Below are 14,002 nucleotides of genomic sequence, written 5' to 3' on the forward strand. Positions count from 1 at the left end.
GTCCGCCCTGCTCAACCTGACAACCTCTGTTTCCTCCGGGAGAGGGCACACGTGTCCTAGCGTGTCCTGACCCCTAGGGTCCTGACTCTAGGCTTAGGGAAGGAGAGCTCACAGCAAAGGAATGGCATTTTGGCTCCCAACAAGCGGCCACGTCCAGGCCCGTTGGACTACATCTCCCAGGAGGCCACGTCCAGGCCCGTTGGACTACATCTCCCAGGAGGCCGTGCGCGCCACCGGAAGTTCTGTCGGGCTATAAAGGCCGAGGCGGCGCTGTCCGAGGCGGTGGCAGCTGAAGGTAGGCTCGGGGGCTCTTGCGTCCTGTTTCTAGGAGACCCAGGAGCGTCAGCCCCGGCGCCGGGCGTCGGAGACTTCAGCCCCGTTGTGTGCCACTGTGGTTAGGGGTGAGAAAGAGCCCGGGCTGGGAGGTGAGGGAGCCTGGCTTCCAGTGCTGTTACCACCTGGCTTTGCGCTGTTTCCGTCTCTCCCTCAGCCTCCCATCTCTCCCTCAGCCTCAGTTTCCTGTGAGGAATCTGTTCTCAGTGCCCTCCCGTCCACACTTGACAGAAGGAAGGCACACACGGCTTGGGAAGGCGGAACTGCGCGGCCGATCCCCCCCGCCTTTTGTTTTTGCCAGTCCTGGGGCTTGAACTCGGGCCCCGTCCCCGAGCTTCACCGCTTGAGCCACAGCGCCACTTCCAGCGCTGTCTGTTGTGTGGTACCCAGGGCTTCGTGCATGCGAGGCAAGCACCCCACCACGAGGCCACACTCCCTGTTTCTTTCTTTTTTGCCAGTCCTGGGCTTGGGCTTAGGGCCTGAGCACTGTCCTTGGACTTTCTCAAGGCTAGAGCTCTGCCACTTGAGCCTCAGCACCACTTCCGGCTTTTTGCTATGTATGTGGGGTACTGAGGAATTGAACCTGGGTCTTCGTGCATGCTAGGCAAGCACTCTACCTACCACTAGGCAAAACTCCCGGCCCTTGTTTTGGTTTGTTTTTTTAAACCCACGATTAGCTGGGACCAAGCACCCAGCAAGAAGGGGTGGGTCCCTGAGTGCCCCTGGACTGCAATCTGACTTAGGTGGTGGAAGGGCTCTGGCATCCCTCATGCTGAGGAGGCTTTGTTTGTTTATTTGTTTGTTTACTTCTTGGGCTGGTGAGATTGGGACACTCACTCCTGGGTCCAGCCATTACTGAAACCATCTTTGGAAATAAGGAGTCCTGGGAACTGAGGGGGAGTGGACCTGGATACCTGTAACCAGCTCTTTCACTTGAGTTGGCTTACTGCCTGTGCTTCTTTGGGCCCTAGTGGTTAGCATAGTTTTGATCTGTAAAATAAGAGTTTACGACCTGAACACTTAAGTCTGATTCTTAGTATCCCTAAAGTTGTTCCATGAAGAGTGGCAACAAACTGATTTTCCATCTCTTTATGAACTGAGAGGATTTGGAGTAGAGAGCCTTTTTCTAAGACTAAGGGCCTGGTGCTGGTTTAGCTCAGTCTAGGAGAATCCTTTGTTGTTAAGGAATTGAGGCAAGTATTAGATAAAATAAACAGGACTGATTGACTATACCTCACAGGTCACCTGTGACCCATCAGAATAATTTTTGCATATTTTAAATACTAAGGAAAAAATGAAAAGGCTATGTGACATATAAAAATGTTAGCCTTCAGCGTCCGTAAATAAAGTATTGTGGAACACATTCATGCTTATTTGTTACAATACTGTCCCTGGCTGCTTGTGCACAACTGTATCAGCAGGATTGATGACATTGTTGGAACAGAAAAAAATGGGGCTCTGCAGAGTGAGGGCAGAAGATGAGACGAAGTCCTAGCCCGTCGTACTCTCTTATGCCAGAGGAGAGCATATTCTCAGCATTAGCATGGATTTCACTTGAGTTCTTCCTTTCCCCCAGATTTTGCTATTTTGGGAAGACGAAGGAAGGGCTTGTCTGTACTGAGGACAAAGTAATGTGACTTCCTGCCCTCTGTCTCAAAATTCTCATTATCTGTTTTAAGTCAGCTGCACTTTAGTATTCCCCAGCTTTTTAGGGGTTTGGATACGGTCCCTGTTGGATGATAGTTTTTCTTTCTACAAATGGCAAAGAAATTGAGGAAATAGATAATGTGAGGTAAGTGGAGCATCTTAATGTTGACTTAAGCTGTCATTGAAGGACTGGAGGATGTGTTTGCCAAACATCTGGTGACTGGAACTTTCTCTGCCCTTGCAGGAGACAGCTTGAGGCTGGATAACAATTCTCTAAGCTCAGTAGCTGAGTCATGAAGCTGGTTACATGACTTTCTTTTGCCAGCCTTCCTTATCGAAGCTTGTTTTTTTTTCTTTTTTTCTTCCTCCATTAATACTTAGGCCCAAGATTACTGCTTACATCACCTTGTAAGAACCCAGTACTAGTCTGTTAGACATCTAGTATGGAGAGAGATGGCATGGAACAAAATGTATTTGGAATTATTGAAAGGCCTGGGTATACCAGAAACTATGAGCTCCAGGTTGTTGTTGTTGTTGTTCTTCCTCTCTTCCTCCTCATCCTCCTCCTCCTTCTCCTCCTCCTCTTCTTCCTTGTCCTCCTCCTCTTCCTCCTGCTCCTCCTCCTTCTTTTTCCTTGCCAATACTGGGGATTGAACATAGAACCTGGGTACTGTCTCTGAGCTTTTGTTCAAAGCTAGCATTCTACCACTTGAACCACAATGTCACATCCAGCTTTTTTCTATTGATGTGCTATTGAGGAGTCTGACCCAGTGCTTTCTACATGCTAGGCAATCACTCAACCACTAGGTCACATTCCCAGCCCAGATAGTTGTTTTTGAGACAAAAATCTTATTGTGTTAGTCTGGCTGACTTTGGATTCCTGAATCAAGTGATCCTCTTTCCTCAGCCTTCCATGTAGCTGGCACTACAGATGTATGTTACCATGACCAAGTAGCTTTTGGTTTTCCCTAGCAATTAGGATAAAATCATATAACAGCAATAAGAAAGACAAGTTACTGCTTTCATGGTATCCTTACATGGCATCTTTTTTTCTCGTGCTCTGACAACCCGTTGTCAAGGAAAAAGTATATCATATAGTACAACCTATAGGTTGGAAATTCCTCTGCACATAATGAAGCTGATGTTAGTTCCTCAATCATTTCTTTTTTTTTTTTTTTCAGTCAGTCATGGGGCTTGAACTTTGGGCCCGGATGTTGTCCCTCAGCTCAAGGCTACCGCCCTACCCCTTGAGCCATAGCACCACTTCCAGTTTTCTACTGGTTAATTGGAGATAAAGAGTCTCTCGGAGTTTAGTGCCAGGGCTGCTTGGAACCGTGATCTTCAGATCTCAGCCTCCTGAGTAGCTAGTATTACAGGTGTGAGCGCCCAGCAAGTTCCTTAATCATTCTGAGCCTCTGTCTCATGTATACAATGAGTGATGGTGAGGATGACACCCCTCACAGGGCTGTCAAGAGGAGTGAATAAAATGGTGTAGAAGGTTCCAGTGTTCATAGCTGATCTTCAAAATCTGTGCCTTTCTTTCAGATGAGAACAACTCCTGCAGATGTTAAGTGTTCTGCCCAAGTACCCAGTTTGTGAAAATCAGAGCCCAGGCCACCTTTCTGTGATCTGGGTCTAAAGGTGAGGAATTAATTAGGTATTGTCCCTTGAGAGTCACCACCTAATTCTTCTCTCTTAGCTGGTTCAGAGGCTGGAACCTCATTATTTCAAGAAGTCATATTGTCTTGGTGTGAGCCCATGGGGCAGGTGACTGCCTTGAGGTCTGGGCCCATGCCATCCCATGTTGGCTAGAAGCAGGGTCAGTCCTGTGCCTCCCCCCACCCACCTGCCCTGGCCACCTGCACTAAGAATCTACCCCATGACCTGCACATAGGAGCAAGTTGCCTATTACTGAGCTTCACCCTCAGCCCACAGGCCTGGCTTGGGGGATAAGTGTTCACCAGGTCTGAAACTAGAATTGGTTTCTGGGTTTCTGGAAATCTCAAAGTAAACCTCTTACTCTTTAGATCTAGAGTTCTTGCTTCCTCTTTTCTTCTCTGGACTTTCCCCTCAGAGAAAAGCAGAAGTCTCAGAATTGGAGATCACTGAGCCGTATCATTCCCTTCAAGAAGTCGAGTGTGTGGCTTCTGGGTAAAGACACGATGGGCTAATGAGCTTCAGCCCAATGGAGTTCATCCTCTTGGAGGAAAAAGACTTGTCTGTAGAGATGGTGGCCCAGGGGACTTCTTCCTAGGGAAGCTGCTAATGCAGGTTGAACATCCCTAGCCAACAAGCTCAAGCTTTTCAATTACCAGCATCATGCTCAAAACATACAGGATAAGAATCTTCCATAATCCACAGTTGTCTGGGACAATTCTGCCTGTTTACTCCTTTCGGATGGTGGTTTTGTCCTTCTTGTGCTAGAACCCAGGGACCTGGACATTTATGGTGTATCCCATATTTTGTTTTTCTCTTTCCTGGACCAGGGTTGGGGGAATTCTTTACCTTTTGGTTCTGTGTAGGGAAATGAATCCCAGTGCTCTAGGCCTGGGCCTTGTCATCCAGTCATAGCCTTGCCCTTCAGCACTGTCAGTTGTTTGGCTGGGGCCTTACTCATTTCAGCCCTTTTTCTCCCCCCTCCTTCCCTCCTCCTCCCCCCCCCCCCCCCCCGGCCATGCCACTGAGGCCTCATGGGAGTGGTACTCAGGCTGTTGGCAGGAAACAGAAATAAGAAGATTCCATGTCAGGGGCCAAGAGGGAGGTCAGTGCTATTTCTTTTAGCCCTTGTGGCCTGCGCCCCCAGCCAGTGGTAACATGTGACTTCTGACTTGTAGGAGTTTTGATCAGAATGGCCTCAGGATGGTTTTACCTGTCCTGCCTGGTGCTGGGCTCCCTGGGCTCCATGTGCATCCTCTTCACCACCTATTGGATGCACTACTGGCGCGGTGGCTTTGCCTGGGACGGCAGCTTGCACATGTTCAACTGGCACCCTGTGCTCATGGTTTCTGGTATGGTGGTACTCTACGGAGCTGGTGAGTGAGAGATGTGCAGGGTGTGGCAGGGCCTGGGCCTGAGTGGGCAGCACTTACCCTCTCCTTGGTTAATGTTGGGTTTAGGGCTTCTGGGGTTGGGAGTGTTGGCCCTAAGCCCAGCTGTCACTGGGGATGAAGTGGGAAGGGTAGAGATCTCAGAAGGACAAGTTCACAGATCCTCTGGGGGAAAAGTTAGCCAACTTTCTTCTTCTTCCTCTTCTTCATATTCTCTACCTCCTCTTTTACCTCCTCCTCCTTCTCCTTCTCTTCCTTTTCCTCTTCTGCCTCTCCCTCCCCCTCCTTCTTTTTTTGCCAGTCCTGGGGCTTAAACTCAGGGCCTGAGCACTGTCCTTGGGCTTTCTCAAGGTTAGAGCTCTACCACTTGAGCCATAGCACCACTTCGGGCTTTCTTTTATGGATATGGTAACGAGGAATTGAACCCAGGTCTTCCTACATGCTAGGAAGCACTCTACTACTCACCAAACTCCTGGCTCTAAGCAAACTTTCTGTAGAGGCTGGATGGTAAATATTTCCAGTTTCTTTTTTTTTTTTTTTTTTTTTTGCCAGTCCTGGGCTTGAGCTCAGGGCCTGAGCACTGTGCTTGGACTTTCTCAAGGCTAGAGCTCTACCACTTGAGCCTCAGCACCACTTCCAGCTTTTTTCTATGTATGTGGTACCGAGGAATTGAACCCGGGTCTTCATGCATGCTAGGCAAGCACTTTAACCACTAGGCCAAACTCCCGGCCCTATTTCCAGTTTCTTAACATGCATTGATGTTCCAACTACTCAGCTCTGCCATTGTACTTGAGAAAAGACAAAATACATCAAAACATGGATGTGGCTGTATTTATTCCAATAAAACCCAGTCCCAGGGACTTGAACTCAAGGACTGGGCATTGTCCTTGGACACTTTTTGCTCAAGGCTATCACTCTGCCACTAGAGCCATAGTACCACTTCTGACTTTTTCTGTGTATGTTATTCAGGGGAATCAAACCCAGGTCTTTGTGCCTGTTAGTTGAGCATACTACCATGCCACACTCCCGACCTCCAATAAAACCTTGTTTATGGAACTAGGAGGTGGGCTGGATTTGGCTTGGGAGTTATAGGGTAGAAGAGCCTATCATGACATAGTCAATTCCTGTAAGAGAGGAGTTTGCTTGTTTTTCTAGGATCCATCATTGCCCCCAGTATGGAACTTTGTGCCTTGTGAAAGGGCAGGGAGCTTCATCTTTTCCACCAGTAAAATGGGAATAATAATAACACTGGTGATAGCTTATGGCATGCACCCTCCATTGTGGTGTGAGTGGGGTATTATCTCTAGGCCCTTGTACTCTAATTCTTTTTCTTTTCTTTTTTGGGCAGTTGTGGGACTTGAACTCAGGGCCTTGGCACTATTCCTGAGCCTTTTTGCTCAAGGCTAGCCTTGTATAGCATTCTACCACTTTGAGCCACATCTCCGTTTCTGATTTAAGGGTGTTTAACTGGAGATAAAAGTCTCACAGAAGCCGAGGCAGTGGCTCACGCCTATAATCCTAGCTACTCAGGAGGCTGAGATCTGAGGATCAAGCTTCAAAGCCAGCCAGGGCACAAAAGGACCTGAGACTTATCTCTAGTTAACCTCTAGAAAATGGGGAGTGGGCCTTGGCTCAAGGGTAGGTGACAGCCTGGAGCTGAATAGCTCAGGGACAACGCCCAGGCCCAGAGTTCAAGCCCCATGACCCACAAAAAAAAAAAAAGTCTCACAGATTTCCATGATCCTCAGATCTCAACCTCCTGGGTAGCTAGGACTGGAGCTAGGACTATGAACCCCCAGCACATGGCTGTGCCGAATTTTTTTTTTTTTGTCTGTCGTGGGACTTGAACTCTGGGCCTAGGCTTTGAGCCACAGCCCCACTTCCAGCTCCACTTCCAGTTTTCTGGTGATGAAGTAGAGATAAGAGTCTCTTGGACTTTTTAGTTCCCTGTGCTGGCTTTAAACCTTGATCCTCAGATCTCAGTCTCCTGAGTAGCTAGGATTACAAGCTTGAGCCACCATGCCCGGCTGAATTCTTGACAACCTTGACTGTGAGAACTCAGTTGATTGAACAGTGGATGAGACAATGCTTCCTGGCTGCACACAGCTGAATTTATGATTGCAACAACGATAGGGTCAGGACATGGCTCCTCCCTAATAGCTGGTCCTTTTCTCCTGACTACTTCCCACAAATAGTAGGGTGGAAGATGCCATGAAGTTGGTTCCTATTTCTTAGCACCTACTTCTCCCTTCTTTGGAGTGCTGTGTGGGGCCACATTGGGGTGTTCCAATGGGGGTGGAAGAAGGGGACATGGTTGAGCCTCAAAACCACTCTCTCCTACAGCATCGCTGGTGTACCGCCTGCCTGTGTCCTGGGTGGGGCCCAAGCTGCCCTGGAAGCTCCTCCACGCAGCCCTGCACCTCACAGCTTTCATCCTCACTGTGGTGGGGTTGGTTGCTGTCTTCCAGTTTCACAGCCATTCAAAAATCGCCCACCTCTACTCCCTGCATAGCTGGCTGGGCATCACTACTGTTGTCCTCTTCGCCTGCCAGGTGGGTGCCCTCTGCCCTCTTCTGAATTCCTACGGCCAGGTCTAGCACCCCAGGCTATAGACAGACCTACATTGCTTCAGCTCCAAATATTCCTTGCATTTGAAAGCTCATTTCTTGCAGCCCTGTTGTCTGCTGAGGGCCTTGCATGCACAGCCACTTAAATAGCCATGGGAGGTTGGAGTACCACACTTGCCCCATTTCCTGCACCCAGCACACTGCCCAGCAGTCACCCAGAACTCCAGAAGACTTCTTCAGAGCCTGCATCATATTACTGTTACCAGATACCTCGTTTCCACTCCCCTCCACTAACCCCCTGCTTTGAACTAGAGGAATTCTAGAAGTGGGTTCTGTGTTTTCATATAAGTACTGTACTAGAGAGATTCTGAGAGGGGACTGGGAGGAAGCAGAGACAAGTGGATGACTGGGTTGCTGGGAGATGGGATTATAGCCAAGATCTTCATGTACTGTTCTCGTTTCTTGTGTAATAGCAAAGGCAGACTGCAAAGCAGGCCAGCTGCAGTGGGGCAACATCTGGTGGGAGCACTACATTTGAGACAGAAGGGCTAGTGGGGGTCAGGAGATGCTGGTGGGGCAGTTGACCTGGCCCACCTTGGTTTCCTCTCTTGTGTCCATAGTGGTTCCTGGGCTTTGTAGTCTTCCTTCTGCCCTGGGCGTCCCTGTGGCTGCGCAGTTTCCTGAAACCCATCCACGTCTTCTTCGGAGCCTCCATCCTCTCTCTGTCCATTACATCAGTCATTTCCGGCATTAACGAGAAGCTTTTCTTCAGTTTGTGAGTTGCAGAGGGGTCTCGAATTCCGTGGCAGATGGGGATGCTGCAGTAGGGTCTTCAGAAGGTGCAGCCTGTAGTCACAGGCCCGAGCCAGGGGAGGAAGTCTTTGGAGTTAGATCATTCTTGATCTAGAAGGAGACTGCATTAGGTTAAGATTGGTAAACTGGGCAGCAAATATCTATCAATCATGAGGTTGATTGAGCACCTCCTGTATGTCAAACTTTGTAAGCATCTTACAGCTAGTCCCGTGTTATAACAACAGTGTTTTACCACCCTACAACATTCATGCTATTGTCATCACCACTTAGAAAGGAATGTGCAGAGGAACAAGAGGTTAAGTAACTCACCTGAGACACATGGGGGCCAAGTTGGGCATTCTGACTATAGCCTACTTGTCCATCCATTGCCATCCGCTGCTGCAGAGTGGAAGGAAAGCAAATAGGATTTGAAGTCAGCCCTGGGTCTGGACCTTGGCATTTGGCAGTTTTTGGCAAGTTAATTTCACTGTTTAAAGCTTCTGTTTCCTTGTGAGTAAAAAGCACTCATACAGCCCCTGCTCGTTACTACAGCAGGGGCTTGAGAAGTATGGTAAGATTCCGGGTTCCCTGGAAGATGTGTTCTCTCCTTTTTAAGGTAGTAAGAAATGATTAGCAGTGTAGCCTAGTGGTAGCATGCTCACCTAGCATGCGCAAAGCCCTGGTTTCAGTTCCACGGAAACACATACACAGAAAAAGCCGGTAATGGCACTGTTGTTCAAGTGGCAGAGTGCTAGCCTTGAGTAAAAGGTGTCCAAGGACAGTGCCCAGGCCCTGAGTTTAAACCCCAAGACTGGCAGTGCATGAAAGCTATTGCAATTCAGGGTTTTTATCTAATGAAAGAGGGTTGGGAGTGGGTGCTATAAGCCTGTTCTCTCCCTCTCAGTGGCATTGGGTTTCCTATTGGGCAGAAACAGGTGGAAAGTTTCTTAAGGGCCCACACTGTTTTTCTGTCCTGTGCAGAAAGAACGTCACTCAGCCATATTCCAGTCTGCCCAGTGAGGCTGTGTTCGCTAACAGCACAGGGCTGCTGGTGGTGGCTTTTGGGCTGCTGGTTCTCTATGTTCTTCTGGCTTCATCATGGAAACGTCCAGAGCCAGGGATCCTGACTGACAGACAGGTATGGCTTCATGTCACCCATTCCAGTGTGGGGCAGGCAAGATCTAGAGGAGGACCATCCAGGAAAGCCTTGAGCCTTGCCAAGAAGACTGACCATATAATCTGATGGGAAGGCAAGCAGCTTGAAGAAGAAATTAGGGGGACCTGCGGAGACACTGGTATGAGTGACTCATCCCAGGGAGTGGAGCAAATGGGGCTCCCTGAATACTCCTTCCCAAATTTCATGAGATAACATGAAGGCTTCCCTTCTCCAAGAAAGGACTTGAACAGAGTGAGGGGTGTGGTACTTCTGTGCTGCCAGCTTTGGTGTGGGACCAGTGCTTAGTGACTAGTCCTTGAGAGCAGGTCTTGCCTGATCATAGCCACTTAGACCTCTCTCAGATGTAAAGAGATGGAGTGTGTGCCAGGCTCTGGGACTTTGGGTCTTCTTTGAAAAATCTGGTTGGTGGCTTGGCATAGGATCACTTGCAAGATGGGGGTCTAGCTGGGTGCTCATGCCTGTAATCCTAGCTACTCAGGAGGCTGAGATCTGAGGATCAAAGTTCAAAGCCAGCTCGGACACAAAAGGACCTGAGACTCTTATCTCCAATTGACCTCTAGAAAAATGGGAAGTGGGGCTTGGCTCAAGGGTAGGGCAGTAGCCTTGAGCTGAAGAGCTCAGGGACAGTACCCCAGCTGAGTTCAAGCCCCATAACCCCCCCACACACACACACACACAAAGATGGGGCTCTATCTGAACCGTTCAGGCCTAATGTGACTCTTGCAGGTGAAGGGGCATTTTGACACCATATCATTAACCTCTGTACATCTGCCTTTCAGCCCCTGTTGCATGATGGGGAATGAAGCAGGAAGGGGCTGCGGGAAGTCGGCGGTGCAATCTGTCCTCCCTCAGAAACGGCTGCACCTGGGGCTCCTGGCCTCAACTTCTCCTTGCCTCGGTGGCAGCCTGCTCTCTCCAGCCACTTCCTTCCCATGTGCAGGTCCTAGTGGCTTTGCCTTCTCAGCTGACTTTTCAGATCCTGCATTTTGTTCAGGATCTTCCTTGCTCTGGTCACTCATGCGGGGTCTACTTGGTCTGCAGGGGTTGGACTAATCCCCTCCTAAGAGCCTTAGGAAGGACATGGGAGAAAAATCCTGACAGCTTAGAAAAGCTCCCACAAGTGCAGTCCATGGTGGGACACATGGTAGGAGAGAGGCAGCTCTCCCCTTGGAGGAGTACACTGCATTTCCTCTGCTCTGCCCTCAGCCTGCCTTGTCTAGATATGCAGGTAGGCAGAGGCCTCAGGAGGTAATTGAAGTGGAGCAGAGAAGCCGAGGGCCAAGTGTTCTGAGATGTGTGTGACTGTGTGGCTCCACCTTTTCTAGCTGCTGCTTCAGCTTCGGCCTGGATCCTGCCCTCTCCCTGTGACTTACATGCCTGTCCCTGTCAGGCAATCCTGGTAACCTCCTCTCCAAGAATAATCTGTCCTGAGTCCCAAGAGAGATGAATAGCAGTGGTTTCTATGGCCTGTCTTCTTTCCTTCCTTTCTTTCCTCTTGCTGTGTGTGGGTCTTCCTGCCAGCCCCTGGCCAGGTCCATCCTATCTTCCCTCTCCAGCCTACCATGAAAGCCAAGGTTATTGGCTTGCAAAGCAAGTCATTGTTGCAAAGCATTGTTGCCAGCAGTCCTGGGAGCTGCTTCTGCCTTCAGAGACATTTATGAGAAGAAGTAGGATGCTTTGCCTGCACTATGACGGCTGCTCGGCTGGCTGAGCCCGGCTTCCCCTGTTGTTACAGAGTACCAGCTTTGCCCTTGGTGGGAAGCAAGGTATCTCGATTCTTTCCTAAGTGCTGCCATGTTCCTCCTGTCTTCTCCAAATAAGCGCTGCCAGGTTCCCGATTCTAGGCTCCTGTGCTTAGCAGACAGTTGGGATATAACCTAGAGCTGAGCATTCCCTGACAGCTGACTTGTTACTAGTTCCAGCTGCCATAGTTTGGCAAGAGGGCTGGACTGGACTTCCTGATTCATTCAGTTGAATGACTGCCATGGCTGTGATCAGTGCCCCTTGTTAACATGTGAGTGGGCATTTCACTTGATTTTCATTAAACATGTTTTTAAGAGTTAGAGTTGACTTGGTCTGTTTGATTTGCTAGGACAAATACCAAAGATTAATGACTTCAACCACAAACCTTCATTTCTCATAGCTCTGGATATAAGTTTATGTATCTGGGGAAGGGTACTTCCTGGCATGGTACAGAGTGCCAGGCACACTCAGGTCTCTCTCTCTCCTAAATGAGAGACTAGTGATTTCATATGTCAGTTCTCCTCCCTCTTGTCCTAGCCATCTCCTGAAGGCCACACCTCCTAGTACCATCAACACTGAAGTTGGAGATTTCAGCACAAAATTTTAGGACACAAAGCAGAAAAAAAGCCCGAGCTCAAATGACAGTGGCTAAATGAGTGCTGAGCACTGGGGTCACTTGTAAAAGCCTCCTCGACCAGAGAAGGGCAAAGTAGAAGGCACTGCAAGATTGCACGATTGTCTTCATGGAACTGCAAGTGATGCATGTATGTAGGAATATCCTTAATAGTTAAGGGCTGGAAATTTGGCCTAGTGGTAGAGTGCTACCCTTGCATGCATGAAGACCCGGGTTTGATTCCTCAGTACCACATACATAGAAAAAAGCCAGAAGTGGTGCTGAGGCTCAAGTGGTAGAGCTCTAGCCTTGAGAAAGTCCAAGGACAGTGCTCAGGCCCTGAGCTCAAGCCCAGGACTGGCAAAAAAAAAAAAGTTAATGATTTGTGAGACACTTGCTCATCTCGTGAGGAAAGAAATGTAGCATCTAGACAAGACTCAAAATGGACAAGTGACTGGCCTCACTGTCAGGGTGGGGCAGAGTTTGGATCTCTGGCCACTCTGAAGCCAGTCTGCTTCCTAGCTTTGGATTTATGTCCCTGTGCACAGTGACAAACATGTTTCTCATCAGGGACCTGTGGTGAAGCTGATGGACAAGAAACTGGGCTCTGGTGACTCATGCCTGTAATCCTAGCTGCTCAGGAGGTTGAGATCTGAAGATAACAGTTTGAAGTCAGCCCAGGCAGGAAAAGTCTGTGAGATTCTTATTCCCAATTATTCAGCAAAAAACAGGAGTAGAGCTGTGGCTTGAGTGGTAGAGCACCAGCCTTGATTGAAAAAGCAGAGACAGTATCCAAGTTCTTTTGAGTTGAAGCCTCAGTATGAGCACCAAAATATAAATCCTACACAGAGATGCCCACAGAGTCCACAGCCAAATTTGTACGTAAGAGGTGGTAAGGGTCCCTTTCCAAGTGTCAGAGGTGCTGACACAAATGGTGGGCACTCTAACCACTGGTCCTTGTCCTTGTCAGCTTATCTGAACCCTTTCCTATCCCCAAGTGACGGTGATCAAGCAGACTGACAGACCTCAGGAGGCTACCTAGGGGCTTGAGCTCTTGCTGCTGATTTAAAGTGACACCAGATTCCAAGTGATGGAGGTGAGCCACAGCCAGTGTCTTTTATATATATATATATTTTTTTTTTTTTGGTTGGTTGTGGGGCTTGACCTGTGGGCCTAGAGTCTATCCCTGAGCTCTTCAGCTCAAGGCTAGCACTCTACCACTTTAAGCCACAGTGCCACTTCTAGTTTTCTGGTAGTTAATTGGAGATAAGAACTCAGCCTCCTGAGTAGCTAGGATTACAGGCATGAGCCATTGGTGCCCAGCTTTGTCCAGTGTCTTGAACCTTACTTTTGTGCTGAGGACATGACAGCTATGGGATGTGTGTTTCTACCAGGGATCACCCCTTGTTTGCCCAGGGCTGTCAGGGATTGTTCTAGAAAGAGTCCTGGGGGCTCTAGAAAGAGACCTGGTCTGCAGGTTCAGACCAAAGCTGTCTGGAAGATAGGGATTTTTTTTTTTCCTTCTGGTGCTGAGCAGCTTTTCTAGCATCCCCACACGTACCTGATAGGACAGGGACAGGGGTCCAGTGGAACCTGTCCAAGCACAGCCTGCCTCAGGGCAGGAGGTGAAGAGCTACTTGATAGGATTGGGTCTTGATCACCACAGTTAGGGCAAAAGTTCCCTCATAGCAGCAGCAATTTTACAGCTTCAGTATGTTTATTAGCTTTCCTTCCATGCTCACTTGAGTTGACATACAGAAGGCCTTGCAGAAAGCAAGGATTGGAGTCTTCAGGGAAATATCACTGATGCCCAGTGCTAGCTGGGGCTGGTTTCGGGACCAAGAACTCCACTGCTCTGAGGGAGAAGGCAGTGCTTGGGGTGGGGGTGGAGGTGGGGGACAGATGGCTCAGGCCAGCCCAGTGCTGTCTGTGGGGATCAGTTCTGAGGTTGGTGGATTTCCTGCTGGACTCAGAGGCTAGGCCAGGGGGCAAGAAAGGGGGAAAGTGACTGTTGGGAGGCAGAGGAAGTGACAGTGGACACCTCTGCACATCAGTGAGAAAGGGCTGAAGCTGAAGGAGGCAG

The 14,002-nt window shown here is 49.1% G+C and overlaps 1 protein-coding gene across 4 annotated transcripts; it reads left to right on the forward strand.

The window, feature by feature from the left end:
• Positions 1 to 202: 202 nt before the first annotated feature.
• On the forward strand, positions 203 to 11,626 carry Cyb561a3 (cytochrome b561 family member A3). 4 transcript variants are annotated; one of them, XM_090347574.1, is made up of 7 exons: positions 203 to 295; positions 3,526 to 3,621; positions 4,815 to 5,012; positions 7,371 to 7,579; positions 8,215 to 8,369; positions 9,368 to 9,524; positions 10,343 to 11,626. In XM_090347574.1, the coding sequence occupies exons 3-7, from the start codon at positions 4,829 to 4,831 to the stop codon at positions 10,364 to 10,366; spliced, it is 729 nt and encodes a 242-aa protein (XP_090203700.1). In that variant the 5' UTR covers positions 203 to 295; positions 3,526 to 3,621; positions 4,815 to 4,828; the 3' UTR covers positions 10,367 to 11,626. The 4 variants fall into 4 exon arrangements, with proteins under 4 accessions (XP_090203700.1, XP_090203699.1, XP_090203698.1 ...); XM_090347573.1 differs by having other exon boundaries at positions 295 to 425; XM_090347572.1 differs by having other exon boundaries at positions 295 to 401.
• The last annotated feature ends 2,376 nt before the right edge of the window (positions 11,627 to 14,002 follow it).

This window comes from Megascapheus bottae, chromosome 16, assembly GCF_031878675.1.
Source record: "Megascapheus bottae isolate mThoBot1 chromosome 16, mThoBot2.hap1, whole genome shotgun sequence".
Classification (NCBI taxonomy): domain Eukaryota; kingdom Metazoa; phylum Chordata; class Mammalia; order Rodentia; family Geomyidae; genus Megascapheus; species Megascapheus bottae.

Bases quoted from the DNA above. Each gene is read 5' to 3' on its own strand.
- Cyb561a3 (XM_090347574.1), top strand. From the start codon at position 4,829: ATGGCCTCAGGATGGTTTTACCTGTCCTGCCTGGTGCTGGGCTCCCTG. The intron at 7,580-8,214 runs GTGGGTGCCCTC...TTGTGTCCATAG, and splicing joins TTGTCCTCTTCGCCTGCCAG to TGGTTCCTGGGCTTTGTAGT. The intron at 8,370-9,367 runs GTGAGTTGCAGA...TGTCCTGTGCAG, and splicing joins GAGAAGCTTTTCTTCAGTTT to AAAGAACGTCACTCAGCCAT.